Source organism: Ranitomeya variabilis, chromosome 4 (genome assembly GCF_051348905.1).
Source record: "Ranitomeya variabilis isolate aRanVar5 chromosome 4, aRanVar5.hap1, whole genome shotgun sequence".
Taxonomy (NCBI): Eukaryota; Metazoa; Chordata; class Amphibia; order Anura; family Dendrobatidae; genus Ranitomeya; species Ranitomeya variabilis.
Window position 1 is genome coordinate 470,035,313 of NC_135235.1, and position 27,470 is coordinate 470,062,782.

At 47.5% G+C, this 27,470-nt stretch overlaps 1 protein-coding gene and 1 long non-coding RNA gene across 2 annotated transcripts; both read right to left on the reverse strand.

Annotated features, from left to right (window-relative positions):
- Window positions 1–367: 367 nt before the first annotated feature.
- On the reverse strand, window positions 368–10,069 carry LOC143765259 (uncharacterized). Its single transcript, XR_013213351.1, has 2 exons — window positions 9,520–10,069; window positions 368–602 (listed from the first exon to the last, which is right to left on the reverse strand). It is a non-coding gene; the product is annotated as an uncharacterized LOC143765259 (long non-coding RNA).
- A 6,399-nt stretch (window positions 10,070–16,468) lies between these two features.
- LOC143769039 (protein kinase C delta type-like) lies at window positions 16,469–19,334 on the reverse strand. The gene is made up of 5 exons (XM_077257635.1): window positions 19,098–19,334; window positions 18,843–18,905; window positions 18,127–18,675; window positions 17,957–18,000; window positions 16,469–17,806 (listed from the first exon to the last, which is right to left on the reverse strand). Exons 1-4 carry the CDS (start codon window positions 19,298–19,300, stop codon window positions 17,976–17,978), a joined length of 840 nt encoding a protein of 279 aa, XP_077113750.1. The 5' UTR covers window positions 19,301–19,334; the 3' UTR covers window positions 16,469–17,806; window positions 17,957–17,975.
- Window positions 19,335–27,470: the final 8,136 nt, after the last annotated feature.

A 27,470-nucleotide genomic window follows, 5' to 3' on the forward strand; every position in this document is an offset into this window, starting at 1 on the left:
GACCCTTCTGGCATTTGCCAGAACTGCCCGATGGCCAGTCCGGCCCTGCCAAGGGGGCTGTGATGGCACTCTTAGTTTTTTTAAAAAGATCCCACATTGTGGAATTGGGCATGACATTCCATTGGGCTGACTTCTTAACTTGCTCTCCTGCAATCTAAAATGTTCCTGCCACTAGATCACCAGGGTAAACATGCTCAGTACTGTTATAGGCCGTTAATATTTGGGCTAGGGGCATGCGATGGCACTAATGTACTTTTAAAAAAGGTACTGTCGGGGTCGTCACGACAATAACCCTCATTCACCAGTCATCCCAAATTAAAGTATGAGCAGAGCATTTGGTACCGGGTAAGAATGAGTCAGACAAATAGCTGGTTCAATCTCAGTTGATGCTCGTGCGTCTACCAGTATCGGCCACGATCACAGCAACTGCGTTTATTTCCGGATACACAGTACTATATTGTGTGTTAGGAGAAGGAATGCATTGGGCGGGGTTTAAGCAGTATATGTCTAGTATTCAGTCTTTCTGATTTGTCCTGATGTCTCCTGGCGAATCCTCCTTTCTTCACATTCCTCAAGTTTCAATTTAAGAAGAAATGATACTTCTTTCCTCAGAGACAAAAAGTAGGGCAAAGGTGAATACTGGCAGCCATTTTAAATACAATTACATCTATATTAGCTAGCAGATGGGAAAAACTTATTGTTTCACAGTATAAGAATACAACAGTACAAAAAGTGTATGAAGATATATCTTTTCACCTTGACAGTACCCCCTTTGGGGAATTGTTTGGCAGATCATGCACTTCATTACAAGTCTCAGAGACCCACACCACTACATTGGCCCTAATTCTTAACTGTCTCCTGCAATGTCTCTTCCTTATCTCCGACAACATGACCTGGGTGAACATGCTTTGTATTGTTATAGGCCCGTGAAGTTTGGGCATGGGTGGCTGTGATGGCAATAGTATATTTTTAAAAAAGGTACCCCCCATTGGTGAAACCACATCCTTGATAGCAAACACTTCACATTTGTGTACCTTAAAGAGCTCACTGGAAAAGCTCCTTTTTGTGTTGCCTGGTTGCGTAAATTGGACACAATACACTTCATATAAATTTGATAATGCAATGATGTTAGTTTGGCTCAGTAGTTTATTACAAATATTTCTTTGTCCACTATATTAGTTTCTCTCCTTGAGAGCGATAACTTTGGCTGCCTCAAATGTACAAATGGCGAATATACAAATGGCGATTTGTAAACAAGATTGAAATACTGTACACCGAATGCATTCAGACAATCACATAGCTGCATGTCTTGTAAAACATTTACAAATGTGACAGACAATGCTCATAATGCACCATGTTGATAAATGTTTGTTTTCTCACTTCAGAAACAGTTTGAAGCCTCTATGTTTGCTGTTTGTCGTTGTAAAACATTAAGGTTTACTGAAACTCTGCCTGTGGTGGTTTGATCTAAATCCTTGTGGTTTTTATTTTCTAGTGGTTTATGGCCACTCGTCTCATGACTCCATGATATCTCAGTTTAATACACCCGTGAAAGCTGGTCACTTGAAGGTCTGGGTGAAACTAGAGTTACTACATAGTGTAAATCACTATATAAGACCAGAGAAACATGACTAAGACAGATACCAAAACTGGGGTACCTGTACATGTACAGTGTGCTGATACCTGCATAATTGGGGACGCCCATGCAGTGTAGGTAATCTAAAAGGGGTTCTCTGTCTTGGTGTTGCTTCTCGGATATTCCAGACGGATGATATTTAAAAGCCTCTTGGTGATGATCTAAGTAGACTGTATGAAGTTAATCTTCATATATACACGTAATCAGTATATCTATGTAATCCTTATATGTAATCATTAACTTTTGTATGTTATTGGTAACATATACAAAAATGTACGCACTCACACTATTCAATCTTAATATTCCTTGATTTTTGTAGTTTGCAATGAAATTGCTTTGTATTGCTAGGATTAGACTTTTTTAAAGCCGTATCTGAACCTTAGTGTTAAAAACATGGCAAACACAATTGCCAAATTTCCTGTAAATAATTCTGCAAAGAGGGAACCATCATACCATAAAAAATACGAGTGGATTTTCATGGGCACATCCAGTATGTGTGTTCCAAGGCCTAATGGGGTGCATATGACTATGCAGCAGGGCTGGCCTTGCCGCCAATGTGTAAAACAAAGGAGTACGGAGTACAAAATGCATATTGTGAAGTGGATTTTCATGGGCCCATCCACTATGTGGGTTCAAAGGCTTATTGGGGTGCATATGAATTGGTAGCAGGGCAGGCCTTGAATTCAATGCAACACTTTTTCAGGAGTCCCCCCTGGACATCTTATGACAGGGGTACTGTGGTGCGTCGTAATTCTTGGCAGCCCATCCACTCACAGCATAGGCTACAACAGCTTAGGAGACCCACTGTTTCATATTGGCCCTTTAAGAAGATTAATGCCGCCTGATGCCAGTAAAAATAGGCTCTGTGACTTTAAGAGTCCCTCCTTTATAAATGAAACAAGATGGGTCTGCTTATGTGTCACACACCACATGGCCAGTTAAATGTTACAATGACATTTCCCAGTGAATGCATTTGTAGTGGTTGAAAGCAATGTTAAAGTTGAAAAACGCTTCAAAAACGCTGCGTCTGAACTAAGCCTAAGGCTGCCGTCACACTAGCAGTATTTGGTCAGTATTTTACATCAGTATTTGTAGCCAAAACCAGGAGTGGAACAAATAGAGGAAAAGTATCATAGAAACACGTCACCACTTCTGCATTTATCACCCACTCCTGGTTTTGGCTACAAATACTGATGTAAAATACTGACCAAATACTCCTTGTGTGACGGCAGCCTAAGAGGGAGAGGAAATTTTCGGCCTGGGGTTAAATATTTGGCCTTAGAGGCCAGCAAAACCCATTTTGGTTTCGTTTTAATGTGTTTTTTGTGGCACCAGGAAAAATGGCATGAATCTCGGAAAAAAATTATTAAGGCTGTGAACTAGGAGTCAGGAATTTTTTCAGGGGCGATCCCCATGATGTTCCTGTGTCTTTTGAGCAGTGTTTCCATCATTTTTAGACCTTAAAAGGACCCCCGGGGGAGATCGTAGTAAAAGTACTTGGGTCTCCCATAGACTTATATTGGGTTCGCTGTTCTGGCTGAGTACCCGAGTATTCCAATTTGCTCGACCCCATCACTATTCAGAAATTAATATTTTGTGTACTAACCATAATTTTTAATCACAGCTTTCATGCATCTTGGCATGCTTTCCAGCAGTGTTTCACACTGCTTCTGGCGCAAAAATGTAAGCAGTTCTTTGTTTGATGGCTTGTGACTATCCATCATCCTCTTGATTACATTCCAGAGGTTTCCAGTGGGGTTCAGGTCTGGAGAATGGGCTGCCCATGGCAGGGTTTTGATGTGGTGGTTTCTTAATTTTGGCCAGAGCTGTATATATTACCCCAGTTGCCACTGCACACATGCAATCAGGAAGAGCTGAGTCGATGCTCAAGAATTAGCGCTTCTTAGGGTATGTTTCCACGGTCAGGAAACGCTGCTTGTTTGACACTGCGCAGAGCTTCAGCGTCAAACAAGCAGCGTCCAGATGTTCCAGCATAGTGGAGGGGATTTTATGAAATCCCGTCTCCACTATGCGTGGAAACCCGCACGCGGCGGCCCTGCGACTCCGGACATGCTGCGCGTCTTTTCAGATCGCAGCATGTCTGTACACCTTGCAGGGACGCAGCGTCCCCGCAAGGCATATCACAGGGCCCTATGGGAGCGAGCGATCATCCCGGATGTGAAGAGTTAACACATCCGGCATGATCGCGTCGCAGAAAGGGGGCGGGGCTTCGCCGCTGCGGCGATACCGCCGGCCATCCTGACAGTGGAAATATACCCTAATAGATGCTCCATTTCTCGTGCGGCTGAGGACTAGTCTCATTAGTGTTGGTAGGGGCCAATATCCATGGACCTTCACAGCTTTTTAATATCAGCCCTTAGCTGTCTGTTTTGCCGTAGCTGGTTATTAAAAATAGAGGGGGCCCCAATTAATTTTTTGGATGAGTCCACCCATTTTTTAATAACCAGCAAAGAAAAAGCAGACAGCTGTTCACTGATTAATAAGCTGAAAAGTTAAATCTTTATTGGGCCCTTCCCAGCATAATGAGACCAGCTCACAGTTAATGTGGTCTCGTACTTTCGCGTGGTAAAATGGGGGTAGTAAGCGGTAAAGGTGAAAAATAGAACAAAAAGGGGGTAAGCAGGACAATAGCCCTGAAAACAAATGTGGATAGTAAGATCACTTAAAATAACAGAGAATAAAAAGTAATAATAATCTTGAAAAAAGAGGCATAGGTCCAAATGTAGGAGGAGGTGTAGTAGGTGGATGAGCTTGAGGCGAATGTGGCGATGAAGGTGGAAGAGGCAGGGGATGAGGTATCCAACAGTTTTTTGGAGGATTTTTTTTTTTTTTTTTTTAGGGACAGCATTTAAAAGAACATAGTATAAAATAAAAAAGAACAATGTAGATACAGTAGTCGGATGTCCTAGTGGAGGAGGAGATGTAGGTGGACATTGCAGTGTAGGTGGAAGAGGCAGGCCATTATTTTGGTGGATTTTATTTCTCTTCCTTTTTGGTAAGGCCCCAAAATAAAACAAATGGCAAATAAAATATAACAATGTCTGGGTGCAGATGGTACCTTTGTCTGGTTTGCCAAAGGCAAAGACAAGTCCTGTGGACTCCACTCCTGGTTTCTTTTAATGAAGGCGAGAGTGGCCACGTTGGCTTTGGACAGGTGGATGCGCCTATGTGTGATATCCCCTGCTCTGATAAACAAATGTTCCAACATTACACTTGCCACGGGGCATGCCGGCACTTCCAAGCCTAGGCCATGTGTCCAGTTTGGAAACCAAGAAGTTAAATGGGCAGACCCAACTTAGTATATGCAGACGTGTGGACATAGACATGTACTCTTCCACCATGTTGTTATAACACTGGCACCTGGTTGTATAGACCGTATCAGATGGTGGTGCTGGATGCATGCTGTGTCATGCTGATGAATTTTTTTCACATTTTAGCCATGTTAACCCTCCCTTCTGAGGTGGTGCCACAGCTGCGTTGGCGACTTCCTCCTCCTCTGCGTTGTGTTTCTTCTGTCAGGTGGGAATGCCGTCAGTAGTGCCTCTACCAGCATGTGCTTGTATTCACACATTTTGGCATCCCGCTCCAGTGACGGAACAAATAATGGTACTTTGTCTTTGCAGCAGGGATCCAGCAGGGTGGCCACCCAGTAATCAGTAAGGAAGATCTGGGCAACTCTGCGGTCGTTGCGCAGGCACAGCAGACTGTATTGGCTCATTCCGCCCTCTCTCTGTTGGAGTCCCTCAAGGCTCTGGCCTGGGGCCCCTACTTTTTTCCATCTATACCCTTGGCCTAGGATAACTCATAAAGTCCCATGGCTTCCAGTATCACCTGTATGCTGATGACACTCAGATCTACCTCTCTGGCCCAGATGTCACCTCTCTGCTGTCCAGAATCCCGAAGTGTCTAGCAGCCATATCCTCCTTCTTCACCTCTCGCTTCCTAAAACTCAATGTAGACAATACCGAACTCATCTTTCCTCCATCTCGCGTATCCCCCCTACCTGATCTATCTATTATGGTAAGCGGCATCACGCTCTCTCCCACACCTGAAATACGCTGCCTCGCGGTAACTCTCGACTCTGCCCTGTCCATCAAACCGCACGTCCAAACTCTTGCCACCTCCTGTCGCCTCCAACTCAAACATATTGCCATAATCCGTCCCTTCCTCTGCCCTTAATCTACTAAAATGCTTGTGCATGCCCTCATCATCTCTCGCCTCGACTACTGCAACATCCTCCTCTGTGGCCTCCCCGCTAACTCTCTTGCACCACTCCAGTCTGTCCTCAACTCTGCTGCCCGGCTAATCCACCTCTCTCCTCGCTACTCCTGTTTCTCCCCTCTGCAAATCCCTCCACTGGCTCCCAATTCCACAACGAATCCAGTTCAAACTACTAACACTGATCTACAAAGCCATCCACAACCTGTCCCCTCCCTATATCTCTGAACTAATCTCCCACTATCTTCCCTCACGTAATCTCCGATCCTCCCAAGACCTCCTACTCTCCTCCACACTTATTCCTCACACAACCACCTCCAAGATTTCTCCCCAATATCCTTCATCCTCTCGAATTCCACGCCTCAACACGTCCGATTATCCGCCACCCTTGGATCCCTCAGATGGAACCTGAAAACTCATCTCTTCAGGAAAGCCTACAGCCTGCAATAACCATTCTGCCGCCTCACCACCACCAGAGCTACTGCACCCCCGACCTTTTGTCTCTTCCCCATTATCCCATAGAACGTAAATCCGCAAGGAAATGAAATTTCAACTCATAGCTGTCAAACAAGTTTATTACAAGATGAATAGTTAGAAATAAAAAAGAGAAATATATAAGTATGCATACATACAAATCAATAATAAAGAGTTTTAGAAATCAAAACAATGAATTAAACATTAAAGACAGATTAATAACAAAAGAAAAACACATTTTTTTACCAAAGTCCACTGTGCTTTAGCTGCAAAAATTGTATTGTGGTGCTTAAAGGCAACCTGTCACCCCCAAAATCGAGGGCGAGCTAAGCCCACCAGCATCAGGGGCTTATCTACAGCATTCTGTAATGCATTCTGTAATGCTGTAGATAAGCCCCCGATGTATCCTAAAAAATGAGAAAGAGGTTATATTATACTCACCCAGGGACAGTCCCAGTCCTGTCCGATGGGCATCGCAGTCCGGAGCCTCCTATCTTCATCAGATGACGTCCTCTTCGTGTCTCAATTCAGTAGACAGCGGGATGCCATACAGAAATAAAAACGATCACAATTGTGGGTATCCCCAACGTTTCGGCATCAAATAGCCTTTCTCAAGGGGTATCAGTTTATTTGTGATGCGACCAACAAGGTGAAAGGCTCCCGCTTAATCTTTTCAACGTCCGGAACAAGGCTCCAAGTAAGGACAAAATGACAAGGACAAAACCTGACCGCAGCATTTTGTCCTTACTTGGAGCCTTGTTCCGGACGTTGAAAAGATTAAGCGGGAGCCTTTCACCTTGTTGGTCGCATCACAAATAAACTGATACCCCTTGAGAAAGGCTATTTGATGCCGAAACGTTGGGGATACCCACAATTGTGATCGTTTTTCTTTTCTGTATGGCATCCCGCTGTCTACTGAATTGAGATAATAAATATACATTTACTGCTGAAGATTTATGGTGTGCCGGAGTTATCTATAATACAGGTCCTTCTCAAAAAATTAGCATATAGTGTTAAATTTCATTATTTACCATAATGTAATGATTACAATTAAACTTTCATATATTATAGATTCATTATCCACCTACTGAAATTTGTCAGGTCTTTTATTGTTTTAATACTGATGATTTTGGCCTACAACTCCTGATAACCCAAAAAACCTGTCTCAATAAATTAGCATTTTTCAACCGGCCAATCAAATAAAAGTGTTTTTTAATACCAAACAAAAAAAACATCAAATAATAATGTTCAGTTATGCACTCAATACTTGGTCGGGAATCCTTTGGCAGAAATGACTGCTTCAATGCGGCGTGGCATGGAGGCAATCAGCCTGTGACACTGCTGAGATGTTATGGAGGCCCAGGATGCTTCAATAGCGGCCTTAAGCTCATCCAGAGTGTTGGGTCTTGCGTCTCTCAACTTTCTCTTCACAATATCCCACAGATTCTCTATGGGGTTCAGGTCAGGAGAGTTGGCAGGCCAATTGAGCACAGTAATACCATGGTCAGTAAACCATTTACCAGTGGTTTTGGCACTGTGAGCAGGTGCCAGGTCGTGCTGAAAAATGAAATCTTCATCTCCATAAAGCATTTCAGCCGATGGAAGCATGAAGTGCTCCAAAATCTCCTGATAGCTAGCTGCATTGACCCTGCCCTTGATGAAACACAGTGGACCAACACCAGCAGCTGACATGGCACCCCACACCATCACTGACTGTGGGTACTTGACACTGGACTTCAGGCATTTTGGCATTTCCTTCTCCCCAGTCTTCCTCCAGACTCTGGCACCTTGATTTACGAATGACATGCAAAATTTGCTTTCATCAGAAAAAAGTACTTGGGACCACTTAGTAACAGTCCAGTGCTGCTTCTCTGTAGCCCAGGTCAGGCGCTTCTGCCGCTGTTTATGGTTCAAAAGTGGCTTTACCTGGGGAATGCGGCACCTGTAGCCCATTTCCTGCACACGCCTGTGCACGGTGGCTCTGGATGTTTCCACACCAGACTCAGTCCACTGCTTCCTCAGGTTCCCCAAGGTCTGGAATCGGTCCTTCTCCACAATCTTCCTCAGGGTCCGGTCACCTCTTCTCGTTGTACAGCGTTTTCTGCCACATTGTTTCCTTTCAACAGACTTACCATTGAGGTGCCTTGATACAGCACTCTGGGAACAGCCTATTTGTTGAGAAATTTCTTTCTGGGTCTTACCCTCTTGCTTGAGGGTGTCAATGATGGCCTTCTTGACATCTGTCAGGTCGCTAGTCTTACCCATGATGGGGGTTTTGAGTAATGAACCAGGCAGGGAGTTTATAAAAGCCTCAGGTATCTTTTGCATGTGTTTAGAGTTAATTAGTTGATTCAGAAGATTAGGGTAATAGGTCGTTTAGAGAACCTTTTCTTGATATGCTAATTTATTGAGACAGGTTTTTTGGGTTATCAGGAGTTGTAGGCCAAAATCATCAGTATTAAAACAATAAAAGACCTGACAAATTTCAGTTGGTGGATAATGAATCTATAATATATGAAAGTTTAATTGTAATCATTACATTATGGTAAATAATGAAATTTAACACTATATGCTAATTTTTTGAGAAGGACCTGTATATTGGACTCTTTTTCTCCAGAGCACCCCTGCCTAAGTATAGTGAGCACCCTTGACTTTTGTTTTGGTCCTCTTCGTGTCTTCACGCTGCGGCTCCAGCACAAAGTACTGCAGTGTGCAGGCCCCTCTGACCTTTCCCGGCGCCTGCGCACCACAGCGTGAAGACAAGAAGAGGAAGTCATCCTATTAAGATGGGAGGCCCAGGACCGGACCGCGACTTGGATCGGACCGCGACTTGGATCGGACCGCCAGCGTGAGTATAATATAACCTCTTTTTCTCATCTTTTAAGATACATTGGAGGCTTAACTACAGCATTACAGAATGCTGTAGGATAAGCCCCTGACGCTGGTGGGCTTAGCTTACCATCGATTTTGGGGGTGACAGGTTCCCTTTAACAGACGGAGCCGGGGCGGGGGAGACGGAGCCGGGGCGGGGGAGACGGAGCCGGGGCGGGGGAGACGGAGCCGGGGCGGGGGAGACGGAGCCGGGGCGGGGGAGGGAGACAAATTTAGTAATTATACTCATCAATCTGACATTATCAGACGCCCACAGTGTCATCCCTTTGGGTCCTCACATGGATTGTGGGGGCACCGCCATTCCACTTGGTGAAAAGAAGTCCAGTGATGAAATGACATCTGCAGGGAGGTCACTGCTCTGGGGGGCACAGGATGGGGAAAAGTCACAATACCTAGAATAAAACAGAAAAAAAATCATGCAGAAAACTGGATACAAGTAGTGGCTGACACCAGTGGCCACCGGGCTAATACTGACCAGCACAGAGTGCGAGGGGAGAATAAAGTCAGGGATCTGGAGACATTGTTGTAAAGCTGCTTCGCTCCCAGAGGTCATAGCTCAGTCATCAACCTGACAGCATGTGTCCCCAATAATATTAATGAGAACACATTTTATGTATATAAAAAAAAAAAAAAAAAAAAAAAAAAAAAAAAAAAAAAAAACAGGACCGACCCCTCACCACCAGGCAGAGATTCTCATGCTAAGTAATATCAATCCCTCAGATCTCCATCATCATTCATCCCCTCCCCTGTTCGCCCCCACACACGTAGCACTATACTTTCCTGCACCCCCCCACCGCAAGTGACATCACACACACTGACCTGCACACCACACAGACCCATGCGAGTAACATCAGCCCCATTCTCCCCAGGCAGCCCCATGCAAGCATCACCCCATTCTCCCCAAGCAGCCCCATGCAAGCAACATCACCCCATTCTCCCCAAGCAGCCCCATGCAAGCAACATCACCCCATTCTCCCCAGGCAGCCCCATGCAAGCAACACCCCCCATTCTCCCCAGGCAGCCCCATGCAAGCAACACCCCCCCATTCTCCCCAGGCAGCCCCATGCAAGCAACACCCCCCCATTCTCCCCAGGCAGCCCCATGCAAGCAACACCCCCCCATTCTCCCCAGGCAGCCCCATGCAAGCATCACCACCCCATTCTCCCCAGCAGCCCCATGCAAGCATCACCACCCCATTCTCCCCAGCTGCCCAATGCAAGCAACACCACCCCATTCTCCCCAATGCAAGCAACACCCCATTCTCCCCAGGCAGCCCCATGCAAGCAACATCACCCCATTCTCTCCAGGCAGCCCCATGCAAGCAACACCACCCCATTCTCCCCAGGCAGCCCAATGCAAGCATCACCACCCCATTCTCCCCAGGCAAGCAACACCACCCCATTCTCCCCAGGCAGCCCCATGCAAGCAACATCACCCCATTCTCCCCAGGCAGCCCCATGCAAGCAACATCACCCCATTCTCCCCAGGCAGCCCCATGCAAGCAACATCACCCCATTCTCCCCAGGCAGCCCCATGCAAGCAACATCACCCCATTCTCCCCAGGCAGCCCCATGCAAGCAACACCACCCCATTCTCCCCAGGCAGCCCCATGCAAGCAACACCACCCCATTCTCCCCAGGCAGCCCCATGCAAGCAACACCACCCCATTCTCCCCAGGCAGCCCCATGCAAGCAACACCACCCCATTCTCCCCAGGCAGCCCCATGCAAGCAACACCCCCCATTCTCCCCAGGCAGCCCCATGCAAGCAACACCCCCCATTCTCCCCAGGCAGCCCCATGCAAGCAACACCCCCCATTCTCCCCAGGCAGCCCCATGCAAGCAACACCCCCCCCATTCTCCCCAGGCAGCCCCATGCAAGCAACACCCCCCATTCTCCCCAGCAGCCCCATGCAAGCATCACCCCATTCTCCCCAAGCAAGCATCACCCCATTCTCCCCAAGCAGCCCCATGCAAGCAACATCACCCCATTCTCCCCAAGCAGCCCCATGCAAGCAACATCACCCCATTCTCCCCAGGCAGCCCCATGCAAGCAACACCCCCCATTCTCCCCAGGCAGCCCCATGCAAGCAACACCCCCCATTCTCCCCAGCAGCCCCATGCAAGCATCACCACCCCATTCTCCCCAGCTGCCCCATGCAAGCAACACCCCATTCTCCCCAGGCAGCCCCATGCAAGCAACATCACCCCATTCTCTCCAGGCAGCCCCATGCAAGCAACACCACCCCATTCTCCCCAGGCAGCCCCATGCAAGCATCACCACCCCATTCTCCCCAGGCAAGCAACATCATCCCATTCTCCCCAGGCAGCCCCATGCAAGCAACATCACCCCATTCTCCCCAGGCAGCCCCATGCAAGCATCACCACCCCATTCTCCCCAGGCAGCCCCATGCAAGCAACATCACCCCATTCTCCCCAGGCAGCCCCATGCAAGCAACATCACCCCATTCTCCCCAGGCAGCCCCATGCAAGCAACATCACCCCATTCTCCCCAGGCAGCCCCATGCAAGCAACATCACCCCATTCTCCCCAGGCAGCCCCATGCAAGCAACATCACCCCATTCTCCCCAGGCAGCCCCATGCAAGCAACATCACCCCATTCTCCCCAGGCAGCCCCATGCAAGCAACATCACCCCATTCTCCCCAGGCAGCCCCATGCAAGCAACATCACCCCATTCTCTCCAGGCAGCCCCATGCAAGCAACACCACCCCATTCTCCCCAGGCAGCCCCATGCAAGCATCACCACCCCATTCTCCCCAGGCAGCCCCATGCAAGCATCACCACCCCATTCTCCCCAGGCAGCCCCATGCAAGCAACATCACCCCATTCTCCCCAGGCAGCCCCATGCAAGCATCACCACCCCATTCTCCCCAGGCAGCCCCATGCAAGCATCACCACCCCATTCTCCCCAGGCAGCCCCATGCAAGCATCACCACCCCATTCTCCCCAGGCAGCCCCATGCAAGCATCACCACCCCATTCTCCCCAGGCAGCCCCATGCAAGCAACATCCCATTCTCCCCAGGCAGCCCCATGCAAGCATCACCACCCCATTCTCCCCAGCAGCCCCATGCAAGCAACACCACCCCATTCTCCCCAGGCAGCCCCATGCAAGCATCACCACCCCATTCTCCCCAGGCAGCCCCATGCAAGCAACATCCCATTCTCCCCAGGCAGCCCCATGCAAGCATCACCACCCCATTCTCCCCAGCAGCCCCATGCAAGCAACACCACCCCATTCTCCCCAGCAGCCCCATGCAAGCAACACCACCCCATTCTCCCCAGCAGCCCCATGCAAGCAACACCACCCCATTCTCCCCAGGCAGCCCCATGCAAGCATCACCACCCCATTCTCCCCAGGCAGCCCCATGCAAGCATCACCACCCCATTCTCCCCAGCAGCCCCATGCAAGCATCACCACCCCATTCTCCCCAGCAGCCCCATGCAAGCAACACCACCCCATTCTCCCCAGCAGCCCCATGCAAGCAACACCACCCCATTCTCCCCAGCAGCCCCATGCAAGCAACACCACCCCATTCTCCCCAGGCAGCCCCATGCAAGCATCACCACCCCATTCTCCCCAGCAGCCCCATGCAAGCAACACCACCCCATTCTCCCCAGGCAGACTCCCACTTACCTGATCTATGACTTTGGAGAATGACCCCTATAATACCCCAAATCTTGCACAAAAATCCTCGAAATCCAGCCATGACATCCACAGCCTCCTCCTGTCTGCTCTGCTCTATGGAGGAAGAGGCAAATCCTGCACAAAACACTCCAAATCCAAATCCTGCACGAAATCCCGCCATGACATCCACAGCTTCCTCGTGTCTGCTCTGTCTGTTCTATGGAGGAAGAGGCACCGCCCCTTCCGGTCACATGGGCAGAGGTCCTTTAGCCGACTTGGATTTAGCCTCTACCATTACCAAGGCGGCTCCCAGGCAGGAAATGAAGCTGTTGTCCATAGCAACTTGTCATCTTGTATTTTATAGCACCAAGTTAGAAAGTGAAACTGTAGTCGGATTGTTGCTATGGGCAACTGTTCTTATTGTGTCTGTTTAGTTGTGTCCATAAGGCACACTTAATGCCAGTTTATGAAATAAATATATCCTTCCCCCCCTTACATTGTACTGAGATTCTTCAGCCCATACTGCTGAAAATGGTAGAGTGGGGCAGAGCCCTGTCTTGTGCAAGAAGAGGTGTAGGGTGTGGGCGTGCGACAGTCACAGTGGGAGTACTGTGGGAGTATGGCGGCCACTATAGAAGGGGCTAGCTCACACTGACCCTCCTGAGTATATGTCTACAGCCACATTCACACGCTCAGTATTTGGTCAGTAGTTTACCTTAGTATCTGTAAGCCAAAACCAGGAGAGGAACAGTGGAGGAAAAGTATAATAGAAACCATGGGCGGACATACCGCCTGTTCAACCTGTGCAGCTGCACAGGGGCCTGGAGGCTCCAGGGGGCCCCTGCAGGCAGGGCCAGCGTTAGGGGCAGGCAGCTGCCTAGGTCCCCGCTCCCCCAGGGGCCCCCAGCTAGCGGCACATCACGCAGCTACTATGGGGCCCCTGTGAGGCAGGAGGCCCGCCTGCCACCAGCGCCGACTCCCCCGCCGCATTTAACTATACCGGCGTCTGCCGGTACAGTTCAAAGCATTGATGGAGGAGAGAGCGTCAGCTGACGCTCCCTCTCCCATCATCCTCCCCTCTGCCTCTGACAGACACAGCCGCGCACTCACTGTGTGCCGGCAGGAACTGGAAGCCGCGCGGGCACGAGGAGAGGTGAGGAGTGTGCTGTGTTGTTTTTTTTTTACTCTATAACAGTGAGTACTGGACTGTGGGGCCATTCTGGGGGGGAGAGCTGCGCTGTATACTATGAGGCAGTGTGCTGTATACTATGAGGCAGTGCTGTATACCATGAGGCTGTGTGCTGTATACCATGAGGCTGTGTGCTGTATACCATGAGGCTGTGTGCTGTATACCATGAGGCAGTGTGCTGTATACCATGAGGCAGTGTGCTGTATACCATGAGGCTGTGTGCTGTATACCATGAGGCTGTGTGCTGTATACCATGAGGCTGTGTGCTGTATACCATGAGGCTGTGTGCTGTATACCATGAGGCTGTGTGCTGTATACCATGAGGCTGTGTGCTGTATACCATGAGGCTGTGTGCTGTATACCATGAGGCTGCGCTGTATACTATGAGGCTGCGCTGTATACTATGAGGCTGCGCTGTATACTATGAGGCTGCGCTGTATACTACGAGGCTGCGCTGTATTCTATGAGGCTGCGCTGTATACTATGAGGCTGTTCTGTATACTATGAGGCTGCGCTGTATACTATGCGGGCAGTGCTGTATACTATGCGGTCAGTGCTGTATACTATGTGGGCAGTGCTGTATACTATGAGGCTGCGCTGTATACTATGAGGCTGTTCTGTATACTATGAGGCTGCGCTGTATACTATGCGGGCAGTGCTGTATACTATGCAGGCTGTGCTGTATACTATGTGGGCTGTGTTGTATACTAAGGTGGGTACATTATACGTTATCTTCTATTTGGGAGGCTGTGTTATATACTATGGGGGGTGCATTATATTCTATGGGGAAGGCTGTGTTACATACTATGGGGGGCTGCATTATATTCTATGAGGGCTACATTATATTCTATGGGGAGGTGGACTGTATTATATTCCATGGGGGGCTACATTATATTCTATGGGGGCTGTATTAGATTTTATGAGGGAGGATTGCATCATACTCTTTGATGGGGCTACATTATATTCTATGGGGAGGTGGGCTGTATTATATTCTATGGGGGGTTGTATGTTTGGTATTTTTCATTACCCCTGTTCGTATTATCTTGTTAGTCTGGTTGGTATATTACGGTACACTATTAATCACCTCCTTCCTGCGTGCGGTAAGGGTGCAGACTGAGGGTGGAGCTAAGGCAAGGTATGTGGCCACAGCATCTTCATCATCAGAAGTAACCTGGGGAACAGGGCAAGCTAGGGGCCCCTAGTGTTAGGGACAGGGAATGAGCCCCTGGTCCCAGGACACCCGACAACAGAGTTGTGACAAATACACTCCTTAGTCCTCCAAATAGTATAGTACACTATATACTATAGCTCCACTGCCCCCATAGCATGGTGCGCGATTAATTGACGTCATCGCGTACCCACTGCGTCAGAAATAGAGGGGAATGATGGGAGAGGGAGCTTCAGATGACGCTCTCTCCTCTATCATTGCTTTCAACTGTATCGGCATCCCCTGACCCACTGATCCCATAGTGGCCTCATGGTGTGCCGGTATTAGCGGCTGCGTGGTATGCCGCTATTAACGGTATACCACTGGCTGGGGGCCCCTGGAGGAGTGAGGGTACTAGGCAGATGCCAAGTCTGCCTACCCCTAATGCTGACCATGGATCTATGAGAGCTTTATGGCACCTCTGTAACAGTGCTAATGTGAGGGGATGTGTCATTACACCATGTACTGTTCAGGGTGTATGAAAGCTTAGTGATGTCCTTTGTAGGAGCGATAATGGCGGCCATTTTGATTGTCATCCTTTATTTCCAGATACAGTTCACTAGGAAATGACACAAAAGCTATTACTATCACATCTCTTGCTGTGGACGCCTCTCTGCAGGGGATTCTCCTTCTTCATTAATCTTTTCTGGAGGATCTAATCAGACTGGCTGTCTATGATATGGGGGTCTGGTATAGGAAACCCATTCTTCTCTGTCCTGTTAGGAAGTTCTGAGGTAATAGAGGATGGAGCGGCTCAGTGTTCTCATTTATTAGCGGAAATGGAGAAAGGCCCCAGAGTCTCCTGCTCTGGACCTGACACTCCCTGGAATCAGAGCAATTACCTGATTTATCCCCATCGGATATAACAATATCGGGGCTCATCCAGCTTTATCTCATGTGTGACATTGATCCCCAAACTCCAGTCCTCACGGCGCCAACACATCATGGTGTCAGGATTTCCTTAATTTTGCACTGAGGATGGAATTATTATCGAGGCCTCAGAAGCTGCCGCAGGTTCTCTCCCCCGAGAAATACGAAGGAAATCCTGACACCATGATGTGTTGGGGCCGTGAGGCCTGGAGTGTGGGGGACACTGCTGTATGCGCCCACCAGACATAGGGGGCAGTATAATAATGACTACATGGCCGAGCAATAGAGTAAAGACAACACAAAGGTATAGGGGTAAAAAGAAGATTTTATTTATAGATGAGGTTATTATATATTATATATCATGTATATGTGTAAATTATTCATCTATCAGACTAAATCTATCTATGGGCCGTGTTGGTCCAGAGGAAGGCGAAAACCCCCTGTGAGGAATCGGCCAATTATCCTCATATCAGGGGGGAAAATTCCTTCCTGACCCCAAATAAAGTATGGCGGTCAGAATAAATCCCAGGATCAAGGGCTGATAATGAACCGATGAGATTAAAGTAAAAAAATGTGTTGTATTATTTTTTTCCTATTAATCTGGTAGCATGTTTGGACTAATTTATGTCTATATTTGGTTAGGAAACATTTTTTCAACTAATAATATTTTATTTTGTATCTTTTTTATGCTCTAAAAGTGTGCACTTACTTATTAACCTATGACACTAAATGTATGTATCGGTCGTGTTGATCCAGAGGAAGGCGAAAACCCCCTGTGAGGAATCGGCCAATTATCCTCATATCAGGGGGAAAAATTCCTTCCTGACCCCAAATATGGCGATCAGAATGAATCCCAAGATCAAAGGCTGATACCTAACCTGTGTAATGTATCTAACCTGTGTAATATACCTGTCATGTACAATAATATATATGTTTCTTTACTTGGACTAATTATTATTTATAGGAACTATTTTTTCTTTTAAAGTAAGAACATTTTATTTTATTATAACTTTTTTTTGTGCTACTAGTGTGTGATTCTACTTATTAATCTATTATACTAAACCTATTTAAGGCCGTGTAGATCCAGAGGAAGGCGAAAACCCCCTATGAGGAATGGGCCAATTGTCCTCATATTAGAGGGAAAAATTCCTTCCTGACCCCAAATATGGCGATCAGATTAAATCTCAGGATCAGAAGCCGATCTATGTCCTACATCTATGTGCTGATATGTACTGTGTGCTATGCCTGTACTGATGATGTAGTGTGGGGACCGGCACTGACCATGTAGTGTGGGTGATGTGTGATGGGTGCGATACTTACCAGGCCTGTGCTAAGGTGAGTTCAGGGATAATGGCCGCTCCTTACATGCTGCTGCTCAGCGGCCCCAGGACTGAAAGGTGCGACTATTGTTCCTGAACTCACCAGATGGAAACTTAGCACAGGCCGCCCCTGGGGTAGAAGATCTTCGGGCTGGAGGGATGTTGGATGCCAGCCCAGGAGGTCAAGGGTCTGGGGCAGCAATGGCAGTGGTCCGGCATGAAGATGGTATAGAGAGAGATGATGTTGAAGGGCAGCCGAGGTGACGTACAGCAGCAGAGACGTGAGGCACGGGTCAGGAGGCATGAAGTTCTGAGCAGTTGGCACAGGCTCATCCTGCAAGACATAAGAGGAAGACAGGAAATCTATCTACCGGATCTTATGTTATATTAGGGGAATGGTCTTTATAATGAATCATTCTGCTATATAACATCAGATACAATGTACTGACATAATAGGTGTCCTGTGTGTACATCGGTCACTCACCAGATGGTCGTGAATTCTTTCACAGTCCAGATCTTTTCATCCACCTAAGAAAAATAGAAACATAAAGTCACTGTCAAAAAAAGTGAAAAAAGGTAAGATCGATGATGATGATTACCACAATGAGAGAACAGCACCTGATGAGTGTTATCCCCAGAGGAGGAGATACTTACCGGGTCCAGCTTGGTGACACGTACGTAAATCCGGCCACGGGGTGAAGGACTGTGTGCTCCGGCCACTTCAGATGGTGGTTCTCCAGAACTGGCCTGAATGGTGTTAATGGTGGCTCTACTCTCCTTTGCTCCAGATCCTCCCAGCCGATGGTGGTAAAGAATGGATGCTCTCTGATGTTCCCGCTCACACCCAGGCGTGTCTGAGGGTCTTTGCGCAGCAGCTTCTTGATGAGATGTTTCACGTCAGCATCAAGCCAAGTTGGAAATTTTGGCTTCTCGTTGATGATGGATTTGAAAGCCATTTGCTTGACGGGGCCGTTGTAAAATGGATATCGCCCTGCTGCCATCCTGGACACCACAATCCCCAGGCTCCACCAGTCCACTGCTGCGCCATACCGTTTTCTACGATGCACCTCAGGGGCCATGTAATGGAAAGTGCTCACTCCAGAGATGTTTTTGGAGGAGGAGACGCCATCTTGGGCAAGCCCAAGGTCGATGATACGGATGTGGCCATCTGCATCCAACATGATGTTATCCGGCTTTATGTCACTGCAATGAAAGAAGAAAACAAAATAAGAAATCTGTCCAGTCATACAAGAGATGGAAAATGGGTCACTACAAAATACGGCAGAATAGGCGGCAGGACACCAGGGAAGCCGGGGGCCATATCTACAGCTTGTAAAGGGGACAGAGAGAAGGAGGAAAGTTCTGCTTACCGGTGGACGATGTTGTGTCCGTGGAGGAACTGGAGGCCACTTACCATCTCTGCTGTGTAGAATCTGATGGAGATCAGAGTGCAGAATCAATGTCATGAAATCCTTCTCTGGCAATCCCCAAATACCATGGCACCCCACCTCCTGCTTCCAGCACCCTAAATATATGCCCTGCCAGTGCTCCCCTAGCTGCACCCCGACCTCAGGTTTTTTCCCTTTCTCTTAGTTCTCTTTTAGGTACATTCTCTGCTTTCTCACCTCACATTGCCGATGTTCAGGCAGCCGCACATCCTGATCAAATCCTCCACGCTGCCACCGGACAGGTACTCCATGATGAAATATGCCCTGTGCTGAGACTGGTGTGTGGCATAGAGGTGGCACAGGAATGGGCAGTGTCTGGCCGCCAGGAGTATCCGCCACTCTCTCAAGATGGTGTCCTCGTTGTCCCTTTTGGTGATCATTTTGACGGCCACGTTGATGTTACTGCCGGGGACAGATGCCAGGACCACCTGAAAAACACAAATGGAGAATACTTAGAAGGTCTCTGCAGGGGTGGAAGGATCTGGATTTTATAGTCCACGAGGCGCATGAGAAAACTGAGTGATCGCTCAGTCTGCTAGTGACCAGGACCATATAGAGGAGCAGATCTATCAGAACAATGCACTGCCTGCTCCATGGATGGGCTATGGAGAGGTCTTAATATTCGTCATTTTAATATTTAGTTCATAAAACAATAATACACATGAAAATATTTAACTTTATAATACATTTTATCAGCCAAATCGGCTTCTTTCTCCGCCAGGACTGATTTTTTATTTTCAAAATTCTATGTACCTGGGTAAACTCTGTATTTAGTGAAGACAGATTGTTACATTACTGAGGGGAGATGAAAGTTGGTGCTGATAATATTCTATGCAGAAGGGAGGAGGGAGGAGTTTTGCATTTAGCCCCTCCTCTCCACTACATAGAATATTATCAGCACCAACTGTCATCTCCTCTCAGTAATGTAACAATCTGTCTTCACTAAATACAGAGTTTACCCAGAAATTGAGAATATAGAATATGAAAAATCAGTCTTGGTGGAGAAAGAAGATTTATCTGATTAGAATTATTACAAAGCTGCTTATTTTCATGTTTGCTATTGATTTATGAAATAAAAATTAAAATGACGATGACTTTTTAAAGGGTTTTCCTCTGTTACCATATGGAAATAAACAGAGTAAGCATTAGTAGAGGCATTGAGTTGGCATTAGTATGGTCCAAATATCATTGATTATCTAGATTTAATAAAAACACAGAGACAAATGTATGTACAATATGGCAGCCTGATAGGAGAAAAAAATAATGTCCCCTGCCCTCTACAGCTGTGACCCCTGAGAGGAACCCTCCAGTGTAGAAGAATACCAGGTTATAGCAGCACTAGCCCTAACTATGGTGATGTCTTATACCTCACCTCACAGAAGGACACTACAATGAGCAATAACAAAGCAAGACATGGCTGATAACAGAAAACAATACATGGGGATATATGAAAAATCTCAGATTTCAAATAACAAATATGTAGGCCTTACTTTGCCAAAGGCGCCTCTACCTAGGACCTGGTGGATGTTGAAGAGGCTGATGTTAAGCCTGGCATAGGGGCCGGATGATCCAGGGTCTCCGCTGCATCCAGGTGTTGGCTCCTCCAATCCGCTGTTGTCTCGTCTCCTTTTCTTCTTTAATCCGGTCACGCTGTCCTCTTCCCTCTTCCTCTTCTCCTCGCGCCCTTCTCCTCGCTCCTCTTCTCGCTCGCTTCTCCTCGTCCAGTAGTCGCCATTCTCCATAATCTCTTCCCGCCTGTAGACCTCGGTCCAATCACTTCAGCCGACAGTTCCATTTTATAACTTACATTATTTTTGTATTGTAAAGTTAATATTTTTATTAGTTTTTCTATGTTTCTTATCACATATTTCCTCGATGTCCCATTTCCCTTTATCATTTCTCCCAAGAGTCTATTCCACCAAAGTGGTGCGCACCTATTACCCACAGTGCCACCCAGCCGGCTCTACTGCACCTCATGGACAGAATACACGGAGCTGTAAACTCTTCCTGAGCTTTTATATTCTCTGTATAACCAACACTTTCTACCAATTATTACCTCTTACCAGGAATATGGTGATATTGGGGCAGTATATAATAAAGCCATCAGTGCTATATATAATACAGGTTGTACCGTTCCCAATAACCCATCACATGTGATTTACAGTAATCCCACCACAACCCATGGGAAGGACAGGTCACTGCTGCTCATCTCTGGGGTCACCGAAATCTTCTTCTTCCTCTTTATAATATCGCTTTATTTACATGTAATGTCAAGGTGAAAATATATTTCTTTATATACTTTTTGTACTTTTATATCTTATACTGTAAAACAATAAGTTTTTCCTATTTGCTTGCGAATATAATTGTATTTAAAGATGGCCGCCAGTGTTCAGTTTCGTTTCAGTTTAGTGACCGAAGGGTTAAGATTCATTTCTTTGGAAACGAAACTTAGAGAAGTAAAGAAGAGGAGGAATCCACCAGGAGACGTCTGACGAATCAGAAGGACTGAGCACTGGACGTATACTGTTCAAACCCCGCCTAATGCACGCCTTCCCCTAACACTCAATATAGTATTGTGTATTTTAGAATAAAGCCAGTTGCTGTGACCGTTACACACATGTGTGTGGATCCACGAGCATGCACTGAGATTGAACCAGCTACCTGTCTGACTCATTCTTACCCGGTACCACATGCTTATAGTTTAATTTGGAATGACTGGTGAAGGAAGGATGTATTTGTCGTTACGACCACGACAATTGGCAGCCCAATGGGGGGCGTGGCCAGCGATCCGAGACCCCCTGGACCCATGCCTGGATGTCTGTGGATGATACCTGTAGTGGCTGACCTCGAGGACTGATCACCCTCCGCACACGGTAAGTGGCGATCATATACATTGTATGTGTCACACTTGCTAGTGTCTCAGCCGTTATTGGTTTGTCTGTGGTCTCCTTGGGTCTGGGGAGTGACCGGTCAAGTGGTGAGACCGAACGCGATCCTGTGCCATGCTCTGAACCAGCAACTGAGAGACGTCGCATTCTGTGCGTCCTCTGTACACCACACCTCCTCCACCGGTCATTGTACTCCGTTCAACCACCCTACCCATGACTATTGTCTAGTAGTGAAGTGGAGTGATAAATTGAGCTAGTTGTAGATTGTGGGGCAGCTTAGAGAAAGGGAAAGGAGACGCAGCCTCTGTGATATTGTGCTGACAGGTAACTAAGACGTTCCGAGAGGGGACCACCTGTGCTGATAGGTAACTAAGACGTTCCGAGAGGGGACCACCTGTCCAGACAGGTAACTAAGGCGTTCCGAGAGGGGACCACCTGTGCTGATAGGTAACTTAAGACGTTCTGAGAGGGGACCACCTATATTTTTGTGGAGGGGTCTCATTAGGAGACCGCCTCCCAACGGTTTGGGATATCGTGGCAGGATAGTCTGTTAATCACTGTTGTTCAGGTTAGGGACGGAAACGTTGAGCGAGAGGCTCCGTGTTTTTAGAATATCAGTGTTGAAGATCGCTGCCAGTGGCCTACTGCAGGAGGCCATAGTATCCTGGGAGCCAAGCTGCGTATCTTAAAGCAAAGGAAGTCCGTGCCCCACAAGTTAGATGAGGATGCTGTGGAAGTCAAGACAATGGTCACGGGAGGGCAAGAGACAGTCAAGAAGCTCATCTGCGAGTTGCGCGAAGCTTAAAGAACAAAGGATGAAAATAGGTTGATGGAGAGGAAGGATCAGACAATGTAGAGCCCGTGTTTGGTTATAAAATGCCTTTGAACTGTGATCTTACAGATTGAAAAATGGCCGCCGTGCCACTGATGATGAAAATGCAGTCTCAGCCAGCGCCCTGTAATGGCGACGGGATGAGCTCTCCAGAAGCGTAGGTGTGTCCTGTTTGTGTTGTGCAGAATCCAACCTGGGTGGAAACCTGCCGTGTGTGTGCGTACGGGCCGTCCTTGGGGCTCCGCCCAGACCACGGAGGATCATAGGAAAGTTTTGTAGAAATTAAGTCTGAAAACTGCTGCAATTTGTTACTTTGTAGGACATGGGAGGGGCAGAGCGGACCGCTGCGAGATTTCTTTGTCAGTTCTCCTCTTTTCTCCTGATCTGCGCTACGTGCTGGAGGAAGGGGGGTATAGAGTTGGGCTCTTGCTCTCCCTTCAGCGCTGAAGAATGCAGTGATTTTTCTTATCTCCGTGTTACTAGATGGGAGGGGGTGAGTGAATCCCTGCGCGATCTGCTTGAAATTTTTCCCTTCGGTACTGTGGGCTACAGAGAGGGGGGCTATGTATTGCATTCCAAAGTTTTCTCTGTCCTTGGTTTAGTACACGCTGAGAGATTTGTGTTTAAAGCAATAAGTACTGTATGGAATTGAAAGTGAAATAGACCTGTGCCTAGTCTTAGAGTAAAACTTGTAAGTAATTGAAAGATTGGTAATTACCTGTATCAAGTTGAGTGATTGATATATAGCAAATTGAAGATCAACAGGGGGGCTCCCTGTTAGATAATATGGTCCCTCCCCAGGAAATTAAGCCTCTTCTCCCGACTGTAAGCTCTGTGCTCCTTACAATCCCAAAGCACCAATATACTGGGTTGCCAAAACTTAGTGCGCCTCTATTCTATGATCCTGTCGGGTGGATTTGTGATGTATGCGGAGTTACTAATTCTCAGTGTAGAGAGGTCTGTTACAATTGTGGAGCGAGTAGATTTAGGGTCGTAGCCCCCACCTTTCCCTTGCTAAACGCTGACAGCAATTCCCCGCTCCAAATACAGCCCCCACCGCAGTCCGCAGTACAAGGACGAAGCTTCATTCCTTATCAGAGTCTATGTAACAGAGTTCAGCCCCTGCCCTCCCCACCTTACACAAATCTAGTCTCATACTAAAATATCCCTTTTAACCCTGTCTGGGAACCCCCCCCCCAGCCCGGAAAGGCCCCTACATCTCCTCTTCCCGTGAAACCTTCACACCTACAAGGCCAGACTCTCCAAGAATCTGAAGTTTGTTTCCCTGTCATTCACGTTTCTACATCACATCTCAGGAATCCCAGGTTCTTTTCTCAGTGGGGTATGGGGACATAATTACCCACCAGATAGGAGCCATGGTGAATCCAGCTAATTCTACCCTGTCATATAGAGGTGGTTTGGCCCAACAGATAGCCAAAAGGGGGGAGCCAGTCATAGCCCAAGAGTGTCAGGCCTACCTTGCCACTTATGGCCCCTTGTATCCAGGAGACGCTATGTCCACCCAAAGAGGGAATTTGCCCTGTGATATAGTGTTACACACTGCAGGCCCTAGATACTGATTACAAGACACCCGAGCACTGCCGTACAGTATTGCAGACTGCCTTGCAGACAGAGCTCACCTATTGCAGGACATGCTACAGGTGTGCTGACTCAGCTACATGGAAACAAACAGAGATCTGTTGCTTATTACAGCGGTCGCCTGGATACGGTGGCAAGAGGAAGCCCCTTCTGTGTTTGGACTGTGTTGTCTGTCCAGCTGTTGCTACACAAATCTTCAGAGATTGTTTTGGATTATTCACTGATGGTCCACACCCCACACGATGTATATAGTATCCTTAACCAGGTACAACCTAGCCACATGTCCATGGCTAGACAGCTGCGATTTTAGTGTGCTATTCTCATGCCTACCAATGTGACTTTGAAAAGGTGCACTGTCCTAAACCCCGTTACTTTTCTCCTAGTTCCCCTGGATCCAAAGGGGGGAGGAGTAGGTGACATGAGCAAGGACACTCTTTTTCTTTCTAGAATGGATCCAGAGGAACAAGATTAGGTTTCCAAACCCCATGATTGTCTAGAATTAATGTCTCAGGAAATGGCTGGTCTCTAGTGTGCCCATTCTAATGCTGATTTTGAGCTTTTTGTAGATGGATCCCGTCACCAAGATGACCAAGGACGCTTCTGTACCAGATATGCTGTGGTCTCAGAACATGAGGTAATCAAGGCAGAGTCAATGCCAGCTCATATGTCTGCACAAGAAGCAGAGCGTGCAAACTAGCAGAAGGTAAGACTGTAAATATCTACACTGATTCCAGGTATGCTTTTGGCATTGCACACAGTTATGGGCCTATCTGGAGAGCCAGGGCTTTCCTGACAGCAAATGGCCACCCCATTAAACATGCTGAGGCAGTCCAGCAACTTATGAATGCACTACAGCTTCCCACCCAAGCAGGCATCATAAAGGTAAAGGCACATACCAAAGGCACTGATGGACAGGCAAAGGGTAACGCACTGGCAGACCAGGCTGCCAAGAAAGCAGCAAGCACTCCTGTAGCCTCTAGAGTACATCACCTAGACACCCCACCATCTCCACTTGTGTTGAAAGACATCTTAGCCCGGTTACAAGAACAGGCAAGTAAGGAGGAGAAAAATAGGTGGCAAGAGATAGGGGCTTGCTCTGATACCGTCACTGGACTATGGGGGAGGGGTGAAAAGGTCTGCCTGCCACAGGTACTGTACCCAATGATGGCACAGGTTCTGCACGGGAATGTGCACCACTCGAAGACGGCCATGTGTGACACCCTACAGAAACAATGGATTGCCCCCGGGGTTTTCCACCTGCGCAGAAAGGCAGGTACAGAGCTGCATGATATGTGCCACACATAATCAGGGTAGGACAGTGAAAACCCCATCCAAACACACTCCCCGGCCCCTTTACCCATTCCAGAGACTGCAGATTGATTATATTCAGTTGTCCAGGGTAGGGACGTATGAGTATGTGTTGGTCTGCATTGATTTATTTTCAGGTTGGCCAGAAGCCTACCCAGTTGCCAAAGCTACAGCTAAGACAACGGCGAAGAAACTGATGGCTGAGATTATATGCAGGTATGGAGTTCCTGAAGTCATTGAAAGCGATCAGGGTTCCCATTTTACTGGAGAGATCATGTCAGAGGTAATGGCAGCACTGGGGGTAAGTCAAGCATTGCATACTCCATACCATCCGTAGAGCAGTGGAAAAGTGGAGAGACTAAATGGAACTCTTAAGCTTAAAATCCAGAAGGCAATGGCAGAGACTGGTAAACCATGGACAGAATGCCTTCCTCTAGCTTTGTTTTCAGTAAGATATACCCCAAACAGGAAGACAGGACTGTCACCGTATGAGATTCTGTTTGGCAGGAGCCCCAATCTTGAATGTTTCTTTCCACAACAGTTGCAGCTCAAGTACCAGGACTTGACTAGCTATGTGCAGGCCTTACATGGACACTTTGCCAAAGTGCATTTAACTGTCTTCAGTTCTCTTCCAGACCCAGTGTTGTGGATTCTGTTTGTGGGCTCCCTCTGGTGGTTACTGCTGGTACTGGGTGACCTTGGTGGGTTGCGGCCTTTGGTTTCCACCTGTCCATCAGTGGCTGGGTGTTTCCTATTTTACCTGGCCTTTCTGTCATTTCCCTTGCCGGCTATCAATGTATTCAGATGTGCTCTGTTTGGTTCCTGCCTACCTGCTCCCAGATCTTTCAGGATAAGCTAAGTGCTGATTTTCAGTTGTTTGGTTTTTTGTCCAGCTTGCTTATTATGTCTCTATGCTAGCTGGTAGCTCTAGTGGACTGAGGTTCTCCCCATGTGCCATGAGTTGGCACATGGGTTCTTGTAATCTCAGGATGGTTTTTTTGATTAGGGTTTTTTGCTGACCGCTCAGTCCCCTTTTGTATCGTTCTGCTTTCTAGTTTACAGCGGGCCTCAATTTGCTAAAACTATATATATCATCTCTATGTGTGTGCCTTCCTCTCATTTCACCGTCAATACATGTGGGGGGCAACTTTATCTTTTGGGGTTCATTCCGCTGGAGGCAAGTGAGGTCTTTATTTCCTCTGCAGTGCTAGTTAGCTCTTAGGCTGGTGCGTGGCGTCTAGAACCAACGTAGGCACGCTCCCTGGCTATCTCTAGTTGCGTTTGTCAGGTGTAGGGCAGCGGTCAGCCCAGGTTCCATCACCCTAGAGCTCGTCCGTAATATATTTGTACTTTGCTTGTCCTGTGCTATCCCTAGCCATTGGGATTCATGACACCCAGACAAGGTTCCTGGACACCATCCCTTTGTGCCAGGAGACCTGGTGTATGTGAAAAAGTTTGTGCGCAGAGATTGTCTCCAGACGAGATTTGAAGGACCCCACACGGTGATCCTGGTCACCCCCACTGCAGTAAAACGTGAAGGAAAGAGCACCTGGATCCATGCCTCACACTGTAAAAGAGACCGAACCAGTGTTTAGTCACAGTAGTGACTGAAAGGAAATGTTGCTGTTGTTTTTGATCTTGAGGTTGGGGGCCATCCTCGCCCCTACTTCTTAGGCCCCTATTGTAAATAAGAATTCTGGTCCCACTATTCTCTGGGTAAACCTGACAGCCCCGGTAAATATCTGGCGATTTGATTTCTGTGATGTAGTCAAGTACCTCGAGACTGAACGGGTGGTAGAGGGAATCATCCAGTTTTTATATGTGTGCTACCAGAAATGACAACAATAACTGTTATTATTGGTCAGATGCTGCCTGGAATACGGGAGATGATTGGGGATATAAACCTAGTGAAGCCATGTTCCC

Excerpts from the sequence above, each read along its gene's own strand:
- LOC143769039 (XM_077257635.1), bottom strand. The coding sequence starts at position 19,300 with ATGATCACCAAAAGGGACAACGAGGACACCATCTTGAGAGAGTGGCGG. Across the intron at positions 18,906-19,097 it reads CTGAACATCGGCAATGTGAG|ATTCTACACAGCAGAGATGG; the intron begins GTGAGAAAGCAG and ends GATCTCCATCAG. Across the intron at positions 18,001-18,126 it reads GTGTCACCAAGCTGGACCCG|GTGGATGAAAAGATCTGGAC; the intron begins GTAAGTATCTCC and ends TATTTTTCTTAG.